The sequence below is a fragment of the Pempheris klunzingeri genome, chromosome 5 (genome assembly GCF_042242105.1).
Source record: "Pempheris klunzingeri isolate RE-2024b chromosome 5, fPemKlu1.hap1, whole genome shotgun sequence".
Classification (NCBI taxonomy): domain Eukaryota; kingdom Metazoa; phylum Chordata; class Actinopteri; order Acropomatiformes; family Pempheridae; genus Pempheris; species Pempheris klunzingeri.
Genome location: NC_092016.1, coordinates 20868616 through 20887687, shown reverse-complemented (window position 1 = coordinate 20887687; position 19072 = coordinate 20868616). Strand labels below are relative to the sequence as shown.

The 19072-nt window shown below is 44.0% G+C and overlaps 2 protein-coding genes across 4 annotated transcripts; one reads left to right on the top strand and one right to left on the bottom strand.

Annotated features, from left to right (window-relative positions):
- Positions 1-653: 653 nt before the first annotated feature.
- On the top strand, positions 654-16244 carry bcl2l13 (BCL2 like 13). 2 transcript variants are annotated; one of them, XM_070830700.1, is made up of 7 exons: positions 654-758; positions 1810-2014; positions 4407-4496; positions 5324-5480; positions 6690-6762; positions 6962-7090; positions 13329-16244. In XM_070830700.1, exons 2-7 carry the CDS (start codon positions 1873-1875, stop codon positions 14343-14345), a joined length of 1608 nt encoding a protein of 535 aa, XP_070686801.1. In that variant the 5' UTR covers positions 654-758; positions 1810-1872; the 3' UTR covers positions 14346-16244. The 2 variants fall into 2 exon arrangements, with proteins under 2 accessions (XP_070686801.1, XP_070686802.1); XM_070830701.1 differs by lacking the exon at positions 654-758 and adding an exon at positions 1365-1427.
- Positions 16245-16395: 151 nt separating this feature from the next.
- bida (BH3 interacting domain death agonist) lies at positions 16396-18848 on the bottom strand. 2 transcript variants are annotated; one of them, XM_070831222.1, is made up of 4 exons: positions 18746-18848; positions 18138-18420; positions 17460-17593; positions 16396-16933 (listed from the first exon to the last, which is right to left on the bottom strand). In XM_070831222.1, the coding sequence occupies exons 2-4, from the start codon at positions 18400-18402 to the stop codon at positions 16736-16738; spliced, it is 597 nt and encodes a 198-aa protein (XP_070687323.1). In that variant the 5' UTR covers positions 18403-18420; positions 18746-18848; the 3' UTR covers positions 16396-16735. The 2 variants fall into 2 exon arrangements, with proteins under 2 accessions (XP_070687323.1, XP_070687322.1); XM_070831221.1 differs by lacking the exon at positions 18746-18848 and having other exon boundaries at positions 18138-18687.
- Between the last annotated feature and the right edge of the window lie 224 nt (positions 18849-19072).

The following is a 19072-nucleotide window of genomic DNA, read 5'->3' as shown; positions in this document are numbered from 1 at the left end:
TTTCCCGCCGATAATATCCATATTAAATAGCTGCTGACAGCCCCATACTTCACATTTAATTGTATCTTCCAATCCTTGAGGTTTACAAAGTTATGGATTGTTCTGCAAAGGTTAGTTTTAATTATGGTGTTAATTGATTGTATTAATTTGGGAAGAGTCACTCTACTCTGTAGCCAACACTGCAAACACTGCCGCTCTGCTCGTGCTGTTGCTGGGATACACCGGAGAACACCAACTAACTCTCCATCCAACACTTTAACACCAACTAACTCTCCATCCAACACTTTAACACCAACTAACTCTCGATCCAACACTTTAACACCAACTAACTCTCGATCCAACACTTTAACACCAACTAACTCTCGATCCAACACTTTAACACCAACTAACTCTCGATCCAACACTTTAACACCAACTAACTCTCGATGCAACACTTTAACACTATCATCAGACACTTTAACACTATCACTATCATCAGACAGAAAGCTGCTTCAGAAAGCTGGAGCACTCGTGTGCTAACTAAAGTGAGTCTTATTTTGAAGGTGACGACAGGAAGGTCTTTGTCGTATTGTGGCTAGCTTATGTAGCCCCTCCGCACACTGTGTGCTAGCGCTGCCGCTGCCTGCCAGTGGTGCTCTGCTCTGCTCTGCTCTGCTCTGCCCTCTTCAGCTGCTGCCGCTGCTGCAGGGGACTGCGTCGCATATTTCCCTTCAACACCCGTCGTGTGTTCAGCACCTGGTTGCCTTTGGACAAGGACGGTAAGAAACAGACCGGGTTCAAGTTAAGTTAAAGTGAAGTCTCCGAAATAGCTCTTTAAACGCGGAGGGGTAACGTTAAGCTAGCTGTAGCTTGCATGTGTGCTGACAGCAAACACCCGTCCGACCAAAAGCGGACTTTCCAGTGTAGCAGACATGTGATATGTCAGGGTACTATCTCACGGTGAAGCAGCTAAATGTTTGGTCGTTAATTGAGCTTTTAGCTTATAACGTTATGTCGCTGTCTGTAGGAGCCACGCTGCCGTTTTGGAGAAATTAAATTAATATACTCATATTCTAAGAACTATATTAATAATAGTGTTTTTTTAATTGAACTTTGGTATTACTCGGTGTGGGGACTCCATAAGCCTGCAAGATGTCTTATTTTGACAGTTCGAGCCGGAAGTTTGCTCGTCTCTCTGTCAAACTTGACATTAATCTCACTTTAGGTCCGCATGGTGTCACCTCATCACTTGAGGACAGTGTGTGCTGATAAAGTTTGACTTAACATTTGCAAGTCAGTCAGTTCGTAAACGGCGGGTTACTGTCGAGAAAAGCTACAGGATGCTGAACAGTGTAGCAGAACAGTCCTGTACTGTACATTTACGCTTTATTCAGTGAAGGCACTCACTGAAGGACGTTTCACGCCCCCCTGTCGACCACGTGTGTTATGTAAGTTGAACTGTTTCATGATGTAGGTACAAAACGTACCCGTCCAAGAGACAGGTATGTTTTGGGCCCATCTCCCTCTGTGTTTTGCAGCCAAGGCACCAAAAACATATGTTTAGTGATCAGTTTTAACCTCATCACTCCTTTTTGCCAGATGGGCAAGTGAACATGTCCACCTGGCAAACTGAACATGGGACATTGTGTCATGTCTCATGTCATACACCCACCATCTGTTTTACGCACTATAACAACAGATGTCATCGTGACTTTTGTCCAGAACTTGATCTGGATTCCCTCATGTTTTGTTAATGGGTGTTTTAGCCAGAATCTACTGTACTGCTGACTGTAGATTAATGTTTCCTTCTCTGGCTGTCATTCTCCTCAGGTGAGACGTCCAGCTTTGACTGTAAGAACGTATGTGCCTGAGAGTCTGACACACGTCTGTTCGATGGCTGCCTCAGGCTCCACCTATTCTGCCTCCGTCACCGCCGCTGTGCCTGAGGGTTTCCACTATGAAACCAAGTACATTGTGCTCAACTACCTGGGAATGCTGCCTGTTAGTAACACACAGGCACTAACCACAGATCAAGGTGAGATGAAAGACTTTAGATTGGTGGCTCAATTTTTTTTTTTTGTTTCTCAGTGTAGTTTAGTGTAATGCGATTCAAGGTACGGCCTCACTGTGAAATTGTGTTAAAATGAAATGAACATGCTGCTCATTACCAATCTACCGTTAAGGATACCCTGTGTCGGCGCATTCCACTGTCTCTTTTGTGTCTTGCAATGTGTGACACGTATGTTGAGACAAGCCGCACACTCCTGCATTCACACGGCACACAAATAGAGTTGTGTGAGCGTGCACACCAGGCAGTAACAAATAATATGCAGGGTGTGCAGGCAGGTTGCCACCTGTTTACCGGCTCAATTTAGCCTTCTCTGACATTGGCAGAGAAACACACTCAGAGAATGGTGGGCCCATTTTAACATGAGCGTTCTGAAGTAGCCAGTGCTTGCAAACAAATAGATGTCATGTGAAGCTCCCTACGAGCACATCAACAAATACGGTGTCCAAACAAAGTAGCTGACGGCTGGTCTGCCTTTACGGAGGCTTTTATAACAACTTTGTGCCATGACTTCAGGCTTGCAGCATGTCTGTTTTTAATCTTGTTCCCTGTGCGTCGGGCATACAAAAAAAACCCTGAAAAACAGCAGGTTTTGACCCATTTGGCACATAGTTGTACACATGTGACATTTGTAATTATTTTACAAATTTATATTTAAGTGCCTTCTATTCTGTGCCAGGTGCTGTCAGTGAAATCATTCGTGAAATTAAATCCCACACCCACACTAGCCACCAGCACGTCACGCCTCTTACTTTGTACTCTGAAGCCACAGCTACAGTGTATTTAGTGGTGAACTAAATCATATATCCACGTGGGAGAGAAACATCCCACGTGGAAGGTAAGACAGTTTTGCAGGGGGGGGCATTTTAGGTCATGCATATCATTCCCTCTGTCACAAAATATGAACAGAGCTATTTGAAAAAAAGAAAAACAGAGGCAGAAATAGTAAGAAAAAAAATAAAAGAGAGAGAGAGAGAAAGGAGAAGTTCTGTGTATTTCCTGTCGCCTTTTATTGTTATGTCCATGCTTGGAATGGGCGGAGAAGAGCAGAGGCGTGGCTGATCCCTGCTTTCCGCTTGACCCGGTCCAACTTCTGACAGCCTGTCATGTGCAATCACTGTAGGATTACTCACACGCCAATGGACCAAAGCAAAACAGTTGGCCGGCTAGCTGTCTGGCTCAATGCTGAAACAGCACCGAGCCCAGGAAAAACCAACACTGGTCCTCAGGGCGGTCATGTATGGGCTGCAGGCGCACAGACGGAATAGAAAAGGGGTTGACTGAGTGACCCCTACCTTCCTGTTTGAAAAAAAAAACAAAGTCAGTGTTTAATTTCTGTCACAAAAACATCACCTCATCATATCAATCGGCTTCTAAATCAATTACGAAGGCCACTTGGAGGTTATTTATGTTTCTCCTCTATTGACGGCTAGTCACCAGTGTAGCTGTGCTATTAGAACAACCAGAACTAATGGAGTCCACGTGCCATCGTAGTGGAAATAACCAGTGTCTTTGGGTCGAGTGTGTGAACAGGAAGAAGTGTCACCCTTCCTTGTCAAATGACTGCTGGATCTTTACAAGCTGAATGGCGACATTCAGAATGTGTGAATGTGAAAGCTCCCAGTCAAACACCCAAGCAGTCTTTTTGTCAGTTTTGCCCCTCGCATGGCTCATTATGCCCTCAGCAGTGTAGACTGAATCTTGTAAATAATTTACTTAAGCATGAGCCGTGCGTTAGTGTCTCGTATGCACGCCATGAGGGAGCGCATTCTCTCTTTTGTTTTCATTTCTCTTGTTTGAGTTCAGCAGAATCATCCCGGGGAGGAGTGAGTGAATGACTTAGAAGCAAAGTGGGTTAGTATTACTGTTGCTGCACCTCCAGCCTGCAGGCTGTTTTCTCTTCTCCCAGGAAAGTTAGTGTTTGTACATGCACACCTAGTTTGTTTGGCAAACTGTGTGTGTTTAGTGTCATGCCACGTGTTCAGGGATCATTGGCTCATTTTCTATTTTATTTTATCCTGCAGCTGCACAGTGTACACTTATCTTTAAGTCAAATGGTTATTTTTTCCGTTTATTGAACAAGGCAAAGATCAAAATCTCTTTTTCAAGAGAGAACTGGTAGCATAAAAACAACATAAACAGCTGTAAGACAAGTGTCTACAAAAGAGTGTACACGATATCCAACTAAGATACGGAAACAGAAATTAGATCATAATTTTATTTTGTGGTTTTGTGTAATATTTTGTAAAGTGCTGTATGGTATTTTGAAAAGTGTGTGTGTTTGTGTGTGAGTGAGAGAGAGAGAGAGAGAGACTCAGGGAAACCGTTGGTTCATATGTCATGTGTTTATCTCTTTCAGGAGATGCCCAGACTGACAGAGAGAGGACTGCGATGATAAAAGGACAGATAGAGGAAGAGCTGAGACAACTGGAAGATGAAATTGCTGCTTGTAAGTTGACACACACACACAGACACACACACACACACACACAAAACCAGAGTGTGTGGTTTGGAATCAAGTCTCTTTAATGGTTTAGTTAAAACAACAGTATGGTTTTGTGTCAATATTTTAGTCCAAGATACATAAGAGCCGCAGTTATAGCACAATATTCTATAAATACATGCAAGGAAACGCCCAATTAAAACTCTCCATGTTTTAAACTCATATGCTAAAACATGGAGGGTTTGTAGCTGTACATTTTCCACCTTTTCTTTGTGTCACGTGGACAGTTTGAGTGCCTGTGCAAATGAATTCATGGGTCAATATTTGTCAAGTTAAGGGTTAAGTAAAATATGAAATGTATGCTGTGAAAGAGAACTTTGGTTTCTTCACAAAAGCACAGTTGGGCCGCCCTCTTTGCTCATGTGTAGCAAGAAAGTAAGAAAGAGGAGATGGTTGGGTGTAAGCCCAGTTCATGAGGAGAGGATTCCTTCCCTCCCTGTGTTGGTTTTTCACAGGATGTGTTCCCAATGTGAGACTCTCCTTCATGCTACTCAGAGAACTGTAGTTACAGAAGTAACCCAAACTTTCAGTCTCTTAATGTGCAGTCTGAAAAATATATTGGAGTTGGGGGGTTGTTGGAGTTGTAACCAATGTGTCTGAATATCCACTAGATTTTATGAAGTGTTAACAAATATAGAGGTATGAGTTTTCTTGCCTTTCTCAACTGTTAGCACAGTGTTACATTTTTCTTTTTTGCCAGTGCAAGTAATTCCTAAAAATGAACTGCCCTCCCCGCCTGAGGTATCATTCTGTCCTGTGTTCTGTGTTTGCAGCCGTTTCCACAACAGGCTTCTACCGGCACACATCGCTGGTGTTTAATCCGGCCAACCCCGACACTTCTATTGAAGACTGCCTTGCTGCAATGGGAGACCGGGTGGCCAGAGAGCTTGACGCACACCTGGCAGCAGCCGCACACAAACTCCTCGCGGGGTCAGTTTGCAGCTCTCTGACTTTCATAACAGATTGCAGTTCTCGTGGCAGGACATGTTCTGTGAGAGGCTTAATCATTGTGTCTGCTTTGAGACGATAGCTGCTTTACTTGACTGCTTACAAATAATGAATTCAAACGTATATATTTCACATGGAAACAAATGTGGTGATCAGTACCGCTACCACACTATTCAGTACTGATTGCTGTGTCCCTCGCTACCCTATTTTCAGGGAAATGTGTGTGCCCACACAGGGTGTGGGTTACAATCTCAGAGGAATGACAAAGTCAATGTTGATGTAGTGCTGCTTTGTTCAATTTCTCCTCTCGTAGTGAACTCTTTAACTTTAACAGCGATGCAGTCGAATGAGGGACAAGCTGTATTCCATGAAATTGACTGAAAGACCTGAATGCATTAAGAGTGGAGGTAGCGTAAATAAAACAAGACAAAATGACAGAAAATGTAAACTAAAATATTACACGAGTCAAGACAGACTGGCAGTAAACACTGCCGTGCAGACTTGCACCCTGCTCTGTATAGACACATTCATTCATTTCATATCCCATCCTCACATCCCATAAATCCACATCCGAGCCCTTCGTCATCACAATCGCATGTGCACACACTTTTTGTCTTGAATTGATTGATTGATTCTGTCACACACAGATACACACATTCACCAAAGCCAGTAGTCACTGCTACTGCAATGTTTCACAATCTCAACCCAACAATAGTTATTGGCTGTTTGCACTTTGTGGAAATATGTAAAGTCTCCACAGTTTAAGGGAGATGAACATAAGTTAGTTTCTCTTGAGTTTACACTTAATCCACTGCTGCTCCAGTAGAGTTGCTCTGGGGCCAAAAGATAAGACTAGTTGTACTGGGCAACTTTCAGCTGAGACTGTGTGTAACTGAGCAGGGCATTGCTGCAAAAGATCGTTCACTCTGAGAATTAACCCTGAGGAAAAAGTAGCTTTTTGGACGAGGCTGAGATTAATGTGTTACAAGACAAACACATTCACAGTATGTAGCACATAACACAAGCACAAATGAATTAAGTCTGACCCAGGAGGAAGCTGTGGCTCAACAAATTAGCACTGGTACACAAGGAATCAGTAAGAAAACTTAGATCTGACTCCATGAAAACAGATAACAGAAGTCAAGGGCAACACAACACATCTTTGTGTCTTCTTGCCTGTGTGTGTTTCAGGCCTGTGGACTACCAGAGATTCAGAGAGACAGCACAGGATCTCTCAGCACACACACAGGGAGGCTGGGGCAAGGTGAGTCCGCCATGAGCTCTACTTGCGCCCTACATACAAAGACCTGATTTAGAATAAGATGGGCTGCTCACAACAACATTTGATGCGTCCACTATTACTTTTCCATACACCCGTTACCTCTGCCTTCTTGTGTCTCCTCTGCTTTTCTTTTTTCCCTTCCCCCTTAACTTCTACTCCTCCCTCCTCCCCTCTCTCCCAGGTGCTAGTGCCTTTGGTGCTGCTCCAGGCTTTACAAAGCCAGGGCCAGTCACTGTCCACCCTGGTGCATCTGGGGGTGCGCTACCTAGAGGAGGATGAAGCTGTCTTCGTCATCCAGCAAGGCGGCTGGGTGAGTCACCTGGAATACAAAAAGTCTTCTTCATGTTTAGATGAGCAAGAATTTCAGATTGGCATGTCTCCAGAAATTAAAAACAGGTTGGGAGGTTGGGATGTGATGTAAAGCGAACAGGAAAAATGCGCTTGCCTGGGTTCGAATGGGTAGTAAGAATTCAAAATGTCCAGATGAGGGCGTCAGTGAGCTACTCGTGCAGATGTTTCATACCCCAATACCCCAGAGTCCACAGTCCTGCTGTACAGCGAACACATTACCATACACAAGATTAAAATGTACATCATTTTGTAATAGGTTTGTATGACATTGGTTTGTCAACAGATACATGTGTGCTACAGATAAGCTACATTAATAACCGGAGTGTTTAAGTAGGACCACTGCTATATATGTGTTACATAATACCTACATTTAAAGCCAAATCATCAGCCACTGTCTCCTGTCAGTCAGGAGTAAAATGCTACATGGAATCTACTTTATCATTTACAATATGAACACTCGATCATACTTTAGACCAAATTTTATAATATTTATTTTATATAAGATGCTGCTTTTTCCTATAAGGATCAAATGAACAATTTGCATATTTAATGAACATAAAATGCATATTACTAAGTCCACAACATGAGCCGGGCTCATGGCAACTCTCCTGTCGCAGCTGAACACTAACCCTGGCAGTTACAGTTCAGCCGTTGTGACTGACAAGTATGTCCTCAGGTGAAAACACCCTCACATAAAGCAACTCTGGTGTGGCGCTCGCTCACGCAGATGAAGGGATAGCAGGAATATGTCTCACCAGCTCAGTCGTCTGATTTCTCAATGTTCTTTTGTGCTCACACATTCCCTGCTTGTCTATTATCATAGAGATGCAACTTTTGCAGTTGCAACTTTTCCTGTGTTTTAGATTTGCAGTAGTTTTTTCAGTATTAGTAGCGGAGAGGGTTTCTTTTTCCAGTGTTGTACTAAGTGGAACACTGCGTCACAGATGGCTCCCTGTGAACGAGGTCATGCTGATGTAGGGTCACATGACTTGTTAACCACCGCTCTGGTCGCCATTACCTCATTGCCATGATGCTGTGCCCGGTTTCGTGCAGTGTAACGTGAACATAGTACTCTGGCTCTGAACAAAGCTACATTATTGCCCTATGTTATGTCACAGATAGGCTGGGGTAGGATCAGCAATGAAGGGATGAAGAAAAAGGAGGAGTAGAGGAGGGATTGCATGAAGAGACTGGCGAAAAGGGAGGGAATACGAAGGAGGGAGGGGTGAGAGATGAGGGAGGAAAGGGGTGGGCACGGTGAGCCAGTGAGAGCAAAGTGAAATCTCCATTAGTTTGACAGCTGCCTGCATGCACACTTCCCTTCAACTGGCTTCCTACATCTACTCCATCTCTGCGCGCTGAGTTTGTAAGGTAGGATGTTTTACTTGTGATGCCGAAGCAACTAGAGAGTGAGCTCACTGGTCTCGACGCATATTTGCAAGTGTTTACTCAAATAGGTGTTTCGTCTCTAGGAAGATTTCCAATTTTCAGTTCTTGTCATTGTTGAATGGTTGCATGGAAACGTACTGATTGTTTTGAATAACTCAGTCATTTCCTCGTGTGAAATGTAAATTTCCAGAGTGAACAATGAAAACATTTTTGGAAAAGAAGCTGGAGAGCAGAACACGTTTTCTTTATCATGTGTATTTATTAATCTGCTCCTGCGGTTTTTTTGTTGTTTTTTTTTGGGAGGGATGTTTTTGCATCTTTTTGAAACATTACAAATAAAATCTGAAATGCACAGATCAACACCGATCGACCGGTCACGTTTGTTTGTGTTGAATTGTGCAAAAGTAGATATTCTGTCTGTCTTGTCCTCCTCCAGGACATCGTGGTGACTGTAGTGCAAGTGACACACAATGCTAGGTTTGGGTGCCTCTCATAATGCCTTTGTTAGTTATATCAGAATACAATAGAAAAGGGATTATTATGACCCTAATGTGGTGCACACTTCATTTGGCAGGAACAAAACCAGTAGCCGTCAGACTGTCCACAGCCAGGGGCGGGTAGGAGCAGGACATGATTGGGGAGGGATGTGGGGGGAAGATGAGCAAAAAAAGAAAAAATGGCGTACATGGTGAAACAGATTCTGAGATAAACTACAAAACTGGAGAGTAGAATCTATGCTGGAGAGGGATGGTTGTAGTCGAGTGCCTTTACGCCAGCCGACCTCTGTGGGTGGTCTCAAATAGTGTGTTCACAGCCTGGCCCCTGTCAGTCTGTATGCTTGCGTGCGGCTGTTAGTCCCTGAAGGACAACTGTGTGACCGACAGTGAAAACTGCTGCATGAGAACTGAGGGTGCACAACAGCCATTTCATATTACAGTCTTTGTGAGTGTGATGTAATTTAACTCCTGAGGTTTGAAAGTGGCACACTGACAATTGCACCTGACCTCTTAGCAAAAGGATAATGAAGAAATACATTGTTCAGCTGCCATGTAATTGATAGTCAAAGCAGCATAAATGGCAATAAAGCGACTTCTACAGGCCCTCAGTTTTACATCAGCACGAGCTGCTGCTTAGAAACAGTGATATTGCAGTGATGATATTTTAAGTACAAGGTGCTGCAAGGGTTGTAGCCGGGGCCGTGTCGGGGCACATCACGCTGCACCCTGTACAGCCTTACAGTGCTCCTACGTGTTATGTAAGCATTCTCTCGCCAGCTCCAGAGTAAAATATGTGCATCACTGTGCCACTGCGTCGGCATGAGACTGGACTGGACTAGAGTAGAGTGCCTTTGCAGGCCAAGGAAGCCCCAAAAATAACTCTCATAATCCGCTAAAAACATCATCACCAGGGGCTCGACTGGCCCACTTGTAGCTTGCTGAAAAACTTGCTACAGCAGCAGCACACTGGCTGCCTGCCAGGGTTTTAACAGGGCACCCATCCATCTCCGTGTCCTTCCATCTATCCATCAGCCACTGCTGCCACAATACTGTTAATGATGACTGGTCAAAAACCAATGTTTACTGATGCAAATACTGCAGCTGCACATAACAGCCGACTGTCACATCGGTTTGCGGAGGAGTTTGCCCAAGGCTCTCTCGTAATGGTCAGAATCTGTAAACACATTCAGCCCTCAACTTGTCTGGGCTTCTGTCTGAAACCTAAAGTCATACAGTGTTTCTGCACATGATGATGTAATACGATGAAAAGATGAGGCAAAAGCTGTTTTGGAAGGAAAATAATTGAATTTATAGTGTTTATCACTTTTGTTTGTGGGTGAAATGGTGAGATTGGTTGACAGTATTATTACTGTCTGCCTTGTACTGCTTTGTTGTGGGTCGATGGAGACTCTCACAAGTGTAAGTGAGCAGTAGACGTTCTTGTGTCAGCCACCAAATACTAATTTATCCTGAAATTGAATGCCACTGGTTTTGCACTATTCAGAAATCTGTTTTGTGTTCTTATGGGCTCGTATGTGCATGTTAATGGCATGAGACAGTTGTGCAGCAATGTAGCATGTACCTGTAACTGTCACAAGAATGTCTCAGCTGTTTTCTCTTCAAAGTCTCAGTGTGTTTAGAGATATTTTCAGTTTGTTGAGGATCTTTCAGACAGCTGCGCTAGTTTAATGTTGCGTTACAGTGAAGCACTAGCAGCTCACTGAGAGAAAAAGGGCCAAGCAATGGCAGGTTGGCTATACACGCTTGGCTCTACAACAGGAATGTGTCCTTGTTTTATGTAGCTTAGTTTGCGTTTGTCTTGGGGCGAGGGTGGAGGACTGTGGGACACACCTGACAGAATACTTTACGTCAGTGTGTTTCTGCAGTGCTGGAGGACAACATTGCAGCACTAAATAAAGAACAGACATTGAGCAGGTTCATAATGGATTGTCTCCTCAGGGCTGTTGTTTTTTTTTTCATTATTCTTTGTTAAAGTAGTCATCCAGGTTTCAAATTTGTTTTCTTTATTCATAAATGTTGGATGTTTTATAATCGATCATTGTATCTGTAGCTTTGGACTTCATCTGGTTCGACAGTGAATTTGTCCTGTGTATTACATACTTTAAGCTGTTTTATATGACGGCTACCACCAAACTGCATGGAGAGTAAGAAAGGGTTTATAGTTGGTGTTGTGCTCTACAGTGCAATTTAGCTTGGGATACTTAGTTGGTATTTTTTATTGACAACATAATTTTCCGTGGGGCGCTCAGTCTAACCTCCTTGTGAGCTTTAATGTCAGTTTAGATCAGTGAGGACTTGGCATCAATAGAAACCGCAGGAGAATGATTGATTGTTATTGTTCCCGAATACCACCAGCAACCTCCTGCTGTGGATTTTGTACGATGCAGCATCCCTGTCCTGATGTGTCCAGCTGATGGCGAGGCTGGATCTCGAAGGCGATGGTTTTGTGACACACTCTGGCTCTCCCACATGCAAATCAGCTTATGCAGAAAGCAAATGTTGGATAACGATGGAATGCTGTTAGATTTAATCTCTGTCCTGCCTCACAGGACACAGCTGCCATGCACAACACTTCCTGTCTTTGTAAGGAAAATGACCTTCACGGCCACGTCATTTAAAAATAATCACTTCAATTGGTCAGTAATAGTTTCCATACTGTTCCATGCCTCCTCACAACTTAATTGGAGTGTGGATCAGTTGCAAATGATCGGTTAGGGATACTCAGAAGCCCATAATGACACATTATCATGTTCTCAAATGAGACAGTGTTGCCGTGTGAGCTGCTCTGTGCTGTCAGAACCTGTCCATCTGCTGCACTCGCACTTCCACACGCACGAACATGCACCATCCCTTTTAGACAAACACCTCTGTGCCCGCTGTCGGCCTGAATCTCATCTGTTCAGGTCACACCTATGTGACGCGCATAGACGCACAACAAGAGAAGCGTGCTCACGACAGATCCACGGTCACATCTGAAATATCTCTGCTAGTATCAGAAGTGTTGCCATACAGAGATTCATGGTCCCCAGAGGATCCGCCATGAGGGTCACATTTGTGGTTTTGAGTGAAAATGTCTCAAATATCTCAAACAAGTATTGGATGGATTGCTGTGAAATGCAGCTCCACGTTTATGTTCCCCTCAGGACGAACTGCACTCTTTGGTGATAGCTTTTCATCTTGTGTCTGCTTAGCTAATTACAGTCCCATCAGCCCCAGCTGTACTGTGCTAATTAGTAAATGTATATGCTAGCATGGTTGTACACTCTCTAAGTCTTGCTTATATAACATTGTGTAGGAATGCAGCTACTCAGGAGAACAGGTTTGGTTGTATTTTTTGTGCTGGCATGAGGTGGGAACTGCCCCTGTGTGATTTGAGAGGAGGGATGCTAATGCCTGGACTTGCAGAACTGTTGCCTGGGCGATGTTACATTCAGAGTGAGGATACATTTCAAAATTAAAGTGTAGCAAATGGCCATCCACAACAACATCTTATTGACCTCCTGTATTCTTCTGGTGTTTTCAACTGTCATGCCCTGAAGAAAGTGAGCATGTCAGTATGGATCTTGTTCTCTTGTGCTCATTGTGAACACTCACTGGCCCGTTTCTGATCCACATACTGTAGATTCTGCATCACATCACTGCACGCTCGACAAATTTTAAAGATATTGCTGGTATGGTCACTTTCTTAGCTTACAGTATTTTTTTTTGTTCCTTGCAGTTATGTGAAATGTTGACATGAAAAACAAGCTTTAGGTTTTAATATTTTGAGGTCAAATGAGCAGACTCTGCCAAGATTATTTCAATGTATTAAGCCTCATCAAGTTGACCTCTGTGTTTGCACGCATGCCTAAATAATCATATGATATTCCTGTTACGCAATAGGACAGCTTTGCAGATGGCTCCTGATCTATTATTGGTTTGTAGCTGCGTTCCACTAGATGGCAGACAAGGCTAACATAAAGCAGCACAGTGTTGTTCTGTGTCTGAAGTGTCAGTTTATATGCACTTAGTGTTTTGGAGCATCCACTCTAAACTACAATCCGGCACTAAAAATGGACCTTTGTGACTGAATCAACTGTGGAGTTGTTTCTCTATGTTGTGTTTCATATGGAAACTTCTCTGTCCATTTTCTTTATGGGTGAAATAATCCTCCATTACGTTCTATCCAAAGACCTCAATATACAAAGTAATACATTTAACTTTTCCTTCTATTACTGAAGTTTCTCTAGTATCACCTTTCTCACCTAGTCTACCATTAATACCATATCTGTCTTTGTCCATCTTCCACAGGGTGAAATATTCAGCCTCGAGTCAGAGGAAGAGCGAGGAGTGACCATTGCAGAAGACAGCAACGACATTTACATCCTCTCAGGGGAGCAGCATCCCGACCAGCTCAGCCCCCCCTCCTCGCTGCTCTGCACTGGAGACAACAGCAGTGAGCAGAGCTCCTGGCAGACAGAAAGCTTACCGGTGTCTCTGGCCGGCCACGAGTCTTGGGCACAGGTCGGTGTGATGGACCCTGAAGACGTCAAGAGCCTGGACAGCAATGAGGGCGTGGCTCTGGCTGAGGAGCGCAGTGAAAACAACTCCTCAAACTCGGACATTGTCCACGTCGAGCGCGAGGAGGCGGAGCTGCTGGAGGAAGGCGGCGAGGTCGCAGCGATAGATGAAAGCATGATGAGCGTTTTAGGCACAGAGAGCGAGCTGGCGGAGCTCCGTGAAGAATTTAGGGACCAGACCCTGCCTGTTCCTGCGTCAGCCGACGCAGACACAGCGCCGGCCTCCCTGCTTTCATTAGAGGAGCCAGTTGTAATAGAGACGCCTGCAATCCTGTCGGCAGAGCCTTCCCTCATCTCCTCAGAACCAGAGCTGCCTCTCATGGTCCCAGAAGCTACTGCACCCCCTCCCTCTGAGCCAGCACCTTCATCTGTTCCTGCAGTAGAACCAGAGCCTGAGCCAGAACCAGCTGCTGTCACTGCCCCAGTGCCTGCTGAGGTGGCACCCCCATCTCTAGCCAAGGAAGCTCCAGCAGCACCAGCAGAGCCTGAAGCCACCTCAGAACCGGCTCCTGAGCCCGAGCAGGAGCCAGAGCCCTTCACAGTGCCTCCCCAGCCAGAACCAGAGACTGCAGCAGAGCCAGAGGCCCCGCTGGCTGCACCCCTTGCCCCCGTAGAAGAGCCAGCTGAGGAGCCCCCAGTGCAGCCAGAGCCCGAATCAGAGCTCCCAGGGCTGCTGTACGGAGGGGCTGCACTGGTGGTCCTCGCTGCTGTGATGGCATATGGTGTCATAAGCTACAGGAGGAAGTAGGAGTGTTTGTCAGGGGAGGAGCAAAGTACGAGATGTTAAGGTAGAAATAAATGTATTAGTACACACATGGTGGGACTCTCCTTACAAATTGTGTTTTTTTTCAAATGAGGCTGCATTTTCTTTAAAAAATCTGCTATGCTTGTCAAGGTTTAGAATCTGTGAAACTGCCCCTTGGCAAACAAGAATCTCAGTGCACTCCACTGTTTTCCTTATTTTTGGTGTTTTTGTTTCTTTCTTCTCTCGAAGTCCTTTTGGGTGAACGTTTGTTTAAATTTAAAGCAGCCCCGTCATCTCCTCGACTGGAAAGTGTGTGGCCCCTCTCCTGCTAGTTTGGGTTTCTTTTGTGTCTGTGGCTCAATGTTAGGATTGTTTTGTGCCATTTGAGTCGGTGTACTTACATGGAAAATTAACTGACAAGGCTCCCACAACTTAAGTAAACCTAAAAGCCCACATGTACTGTCTCGGTCTGAGTTGAGGTTTTCTGGCCGTCTCTCTTTTGCATTCAGTTATGTTCTTCCCCTCTAACTGTGATGACTCAATCTGATACTTTCTCTGAAAAACAAGCCAAGCGTATGACATTGAATTTTAAACCAGAAATTTGCTTTTATGTCACTTTCAAACTACTTGACACACAACAGGCATAATACAATAGGTTATTTTTATATTCCACCTTTCCACACAGCACAGGGGATTTGTGTCACTTCTCATGCAGCGTGTTTTAGTTTTTGTGTGTTGAAACATTAAAGGTTTTGCTCAAGAATGGATGAACATATTTAAATGTGTCCCAAGGAACAGAAATGATACATCAAGCATGCAGATGTACTTCCTGAGTCATTCTTTTTCAATCATTACATACATATATATATATATAAATCTGAATACATTGTGAAGCTGTGAATTTATTATTCATGCAGTACAAGAAAATGTCAGCCACTGCTTGTGTACCATGCCAAAGTGAGCAGTATTACTCCAGATAAGGAGAGTAGCTGGAACGTGACTGCAGCTTCAGTCCTTTCAAATGGATTTAATAATGGAATTTACTGGTTGGGCAACTTCACACCTCCAGCCAAAAAACACCTTTTACCTTTTTGCTCCGTAGCCTTGATTGTTACTGCTCCGCTGTCCCAGTGACCGTTTGTTCAGTTAGGATTTCAACTCCCACATCCTCCCCGAGTAGAATACGAGCCACTGGGCCGCTGTGAGGTATTAGTGGCAAAAGTGGACAATCAAAACAGCATCAACCTGTTTGAATGGCTTCACATGTGCGGTTATAAATAGTTGGTTTCAAAGTAACTGGAACAAAGCGGTTTATGCAAACATGCACAATCTCCCGGGTTGCTATGAAATGACATTCGTGCATGAATCACCAAACAGCTTGCAGCAGGTATTGGTGAGCCATCATACAGTACAGTTCAGTGCTTTTAAAACAGAAAAAAGTGCTTTTGATGAAATGTCCCCCGGCCTCCCTCGGTCATTTTAGAACTAGTTACCCTGCCCTCTCCTGTGTCACCGAGTCATATCAGGAAGACACCATTAAAAAGGCGACAGACAATGTTTTGCCCGTCGCTGCTGCTGCCTCACCACTTAAATATTTTCTCTTTGAGAATTTGGGGATATTGTGGTAAATTCTATCACTATGAAGATCAATGAGTGGCTGCTGAAACATGGCATTGGACAGGCACCATCTTCTTTGATGCAGGAAGAATGTTTCAATGTACGTCAGTCAGTGTTACACGGTAATACTTATGGCCTCGACCTATGCCTGCTTTCAAAGGGAAACTGTTAAAGTACAGAGCAGGCTGGATGTCTAAAGGTCCCAAACGTGACACTTTGTACTTGAGTTTCCTACAATACACTGTTTGAGATGAGAATAAAAAGATTAAACTATTTGAGAACCTTCTCTGTGGTGCTTTGTGTGTGTACACTTCAATTTTGTATTCCTATAGATCAACACATCTACTGTTTAAGGAATATGAAACACAATTTCCCAGTGTTTTAAAAAAAATGAAATTAAACTCAAATCATGGAAAAATATATTTTAGTTATGCAATACAACAGCCGTACATGTATGACAAAAGCAAAACAATTGCAAATTTAAAAAATAAATCATGTGTTTCAAGTATGAAATGAAGTTGCGAGTAGCGAGAGTAAACAGAAGCACATAACCTTCAAAGCACATGAAGTAATGAAAACAATTCAAGTGTCACAGTGACTAAACTCAAATGATTCATCGTCACTTTCCTTTGAAAAATATTTTCACTGCTGTTATGTCTGCACTGCTTCACAGTCAACTGGTCATGAGGAGCAGATCGGTGGCAGTTTTAGAATTAGTCATCCACCAAACGATTCTTAGTTATTTCACTCCTCCCTCCCCCCCTGCAGCTGGAGAGTCACCTGGCCCTTCCAGGGTTGAGGTACTGCAGTGCAATGTTGAAGAGTCTCCTCAGCAGTCGTGGCGTCTGCTCGCACACACTCTTCACCAGGGTGAGAGTGAGCGCCATGATGACTCGCTCGCGGTGCAGATGCTCCAGCCCCACGCCCTGACTCATCACCCTCTCCACCTCCTGGGTAAGGTGGTCTTTCCACTGCTGGAAAGCACAAACGAACAGAGGGATCACTCAGTACATGAAGACAATACTGCAAAGACACTATTTGACAGGACATGCCACGTATTTAATGAGTGCTGCTGTAAGTCGGGCCGTCGTCTACAAACCGAGCGGGCCATGAGACAAATTGTGTCACCACTTGGTGGTTTTAACATTAATAATTCTCATCAGTTTACCTGAAAAAAAAAACAAACAACTAAACATTTAGGAGTTTAGAGTAATGGTGTGATGCTCTCCTTGTTATACATCTCTGTACACAGTAGTTTGAGGGTGTCTTGCCTATTGGAAAGTTCAACACATTTTAGGCCTTTGACTAATGTCATTGTTTTTGAAAATACACCATTAGAAAATGAAAAAAAAGTCACCACTTTGATACTTCACTCATTTCAGCCCTAGTTACAAACTGATTATGAAAAAAAATAACATCACTGTTAATTTGAGTCAGATTATATTAACTAAACCTAGTGGAGACAATGATTTAAAGATCCTGTGCTCAGGAGAGACTCACATCATAGCGGGAGGTAGATATGTTCCTGCTCAGGTTGTGGGTAGCACGAGCCACAGCGTTGTGTTCGAGCAGGGCTGCGATTTGTCTGAGATCCTCCGCGACCTGCTGAAGGGCTGCAGCCTCTTCGTGGTTCCCTGCACATGCAAAATGATCGCCAAAACATCAGTACACTTCAGTCAACATAATATTGGTTTCAGACGGTGGAGAGAAAAAAATATGGCTGTTTGAATTCCCTGGACTTCAATTACACGTTTCATCTCTGTAATACACACAATGCGCATTTAAAATACTCGTAGTAATCAAGTGAGAGCTGTATGAAGGTGACACTAAATACATGAAGTGGTTGACAGCAGTCATTTCCTGCTTTCACTTTAAGTCACAAGTTATTTTGTCACTATGACTGAACTTATCAGATGTGAGAGTCACATCTGAGAGAGAGTTTTGGACTGTGGTGCAAGTGAGATTAACTAATACATCACAAGGGTAAACAGATTTGAGTCTGTGCCCTCATACCATGTTAAGGAAAATACTGTATCTCGACACATCTGGCGTACATCTGTCTTTCATAACAATCAGACCTTGGGGACAAACGCTGGTGTGATGTGAGAGTGTGTGGTGCAGCTGTGAAGCTGGCCGTGTAGATCGGGTGATCTTCGAGCAAGTTTCAAGTTTACTCACGGAGCCCCTGCAGGTCCACTACAGGCAGAAAATCATTAGGGAAAGCAGACGTGCAGCTGGGCATGTAGCCATCGGTCTCAAGGTCTCCGTCGTCCAGAGCATCTGTCCCGGCCCCGTTACAGTTGATGTCCCGGGTAAGATGCATGTCTTTCCCCAGGGAGAGAAGCCCTTTCCTGTACTCGGCATTACTACAATCCGCTTGAAGGAAAACCAAACAGACCAGGGCGGCGTTTTCCCCACTGATCAGATTCCCCAGGTCATCCATCGCTTATCACACTAGGCGCTTTTTTTTTTCAGACAAAAAAAATGAGGGCACGCAATGAAGAGTTGAAACAGAAACCAGTAACCCACTCACAAAGAGCAGTGCTTTCGTATCAACAAAGATATTTAGCAACCATTTAATTTTAACCATAAACCAGGAAAAACTAAACTAATGCACCATTTACGGACTTAGGGTCTGACAGCTAGCAGGCTAACGGGCTAATGCTAACTTAAGTTATTTAGCTTCATTGGCTAACGATAACTTTAAAGCATCAAAGTTAACGTTCAGAAAAAAAAAGCAGACCTGGTGACTCACAACTTTCGATAAAATTGTCTATTTTACTCACATTAGGTTTCTCAAGCGGAGCACATCAACTTTTAGCTTCATACAAGTATGTGCTGTGTGATTAACGATGCCCCGTTAAGCGGTGAACACCCAAGATGTTTGAGCCTCAAGGAAACAACAGCTCGGGTCCAGCGGGGGACGCGCAGGCGCAGAGAGGCGGCTGTCTGGAGTTGGGGGGTGTTAATAATACCTCTCCGTCAGAAAACAAAACAGAAACTACAGGACAAACCACACGGGAGACACAGATTAGCCACAAGTTGCAACAGTAATGTAAAATTAGAATATGATGTCTTAATTGCCAAAAGAGCCCAATGTTACTTTCGGTCCA

What these genes read in the sequence shown, in the direction of transcription:
- bcl2l13 (XM_070830700.1), top strand. Translation starts at nt 1,873, where the DNA reads ATGGCTGCCTCAGGCTCCACCTATTCTGCCTCCGTCACCGCCGCTGTG. An exon ending in GGAAGATGAAATTGCTGCTT is followed by an intron (nt 4,497 to 5,323) that starts GTAAGTTGACAC and finishes CTGTGTTTGCAG; the next exon opens with CCGTTTCCACAACAGGCTTC. An exon ending in GCACACAAACTCCTCGCGGG is followed by an intron (nt 5,481 to 6,689) that starts GTCAGTTTGCAG and finishes TGTGTGTTTCAG; the next exon opens with GCCTGTGGACTACCAGAGAT.
- bida (XM_070831222.1), bottom strand. Translation starts at nt 18,402, where the DNA reads ATGGATGACCTGGGGAATCTGATCAGTGGGGAAAACGCCGCCCTGGTC. An exon ending in AGTGGACCTGCAGGGGCTCC is followed by an intron (nt 17,594 to 18,137) that starts GTGAGTAAACTT and finishes TTGCATGTGCAG; the next exon opens with GGAACCACGAAGAGGCTGCA. An exon ending in TATCTACCTCCCGCTATGAT is followed by an intron (nt 16,934 to 17,459) that starts GTGAGTCTCTCC and finishes TGTGCTTTCCAG; the next exon opens with CAGTGGAAAGACCACCTTAC.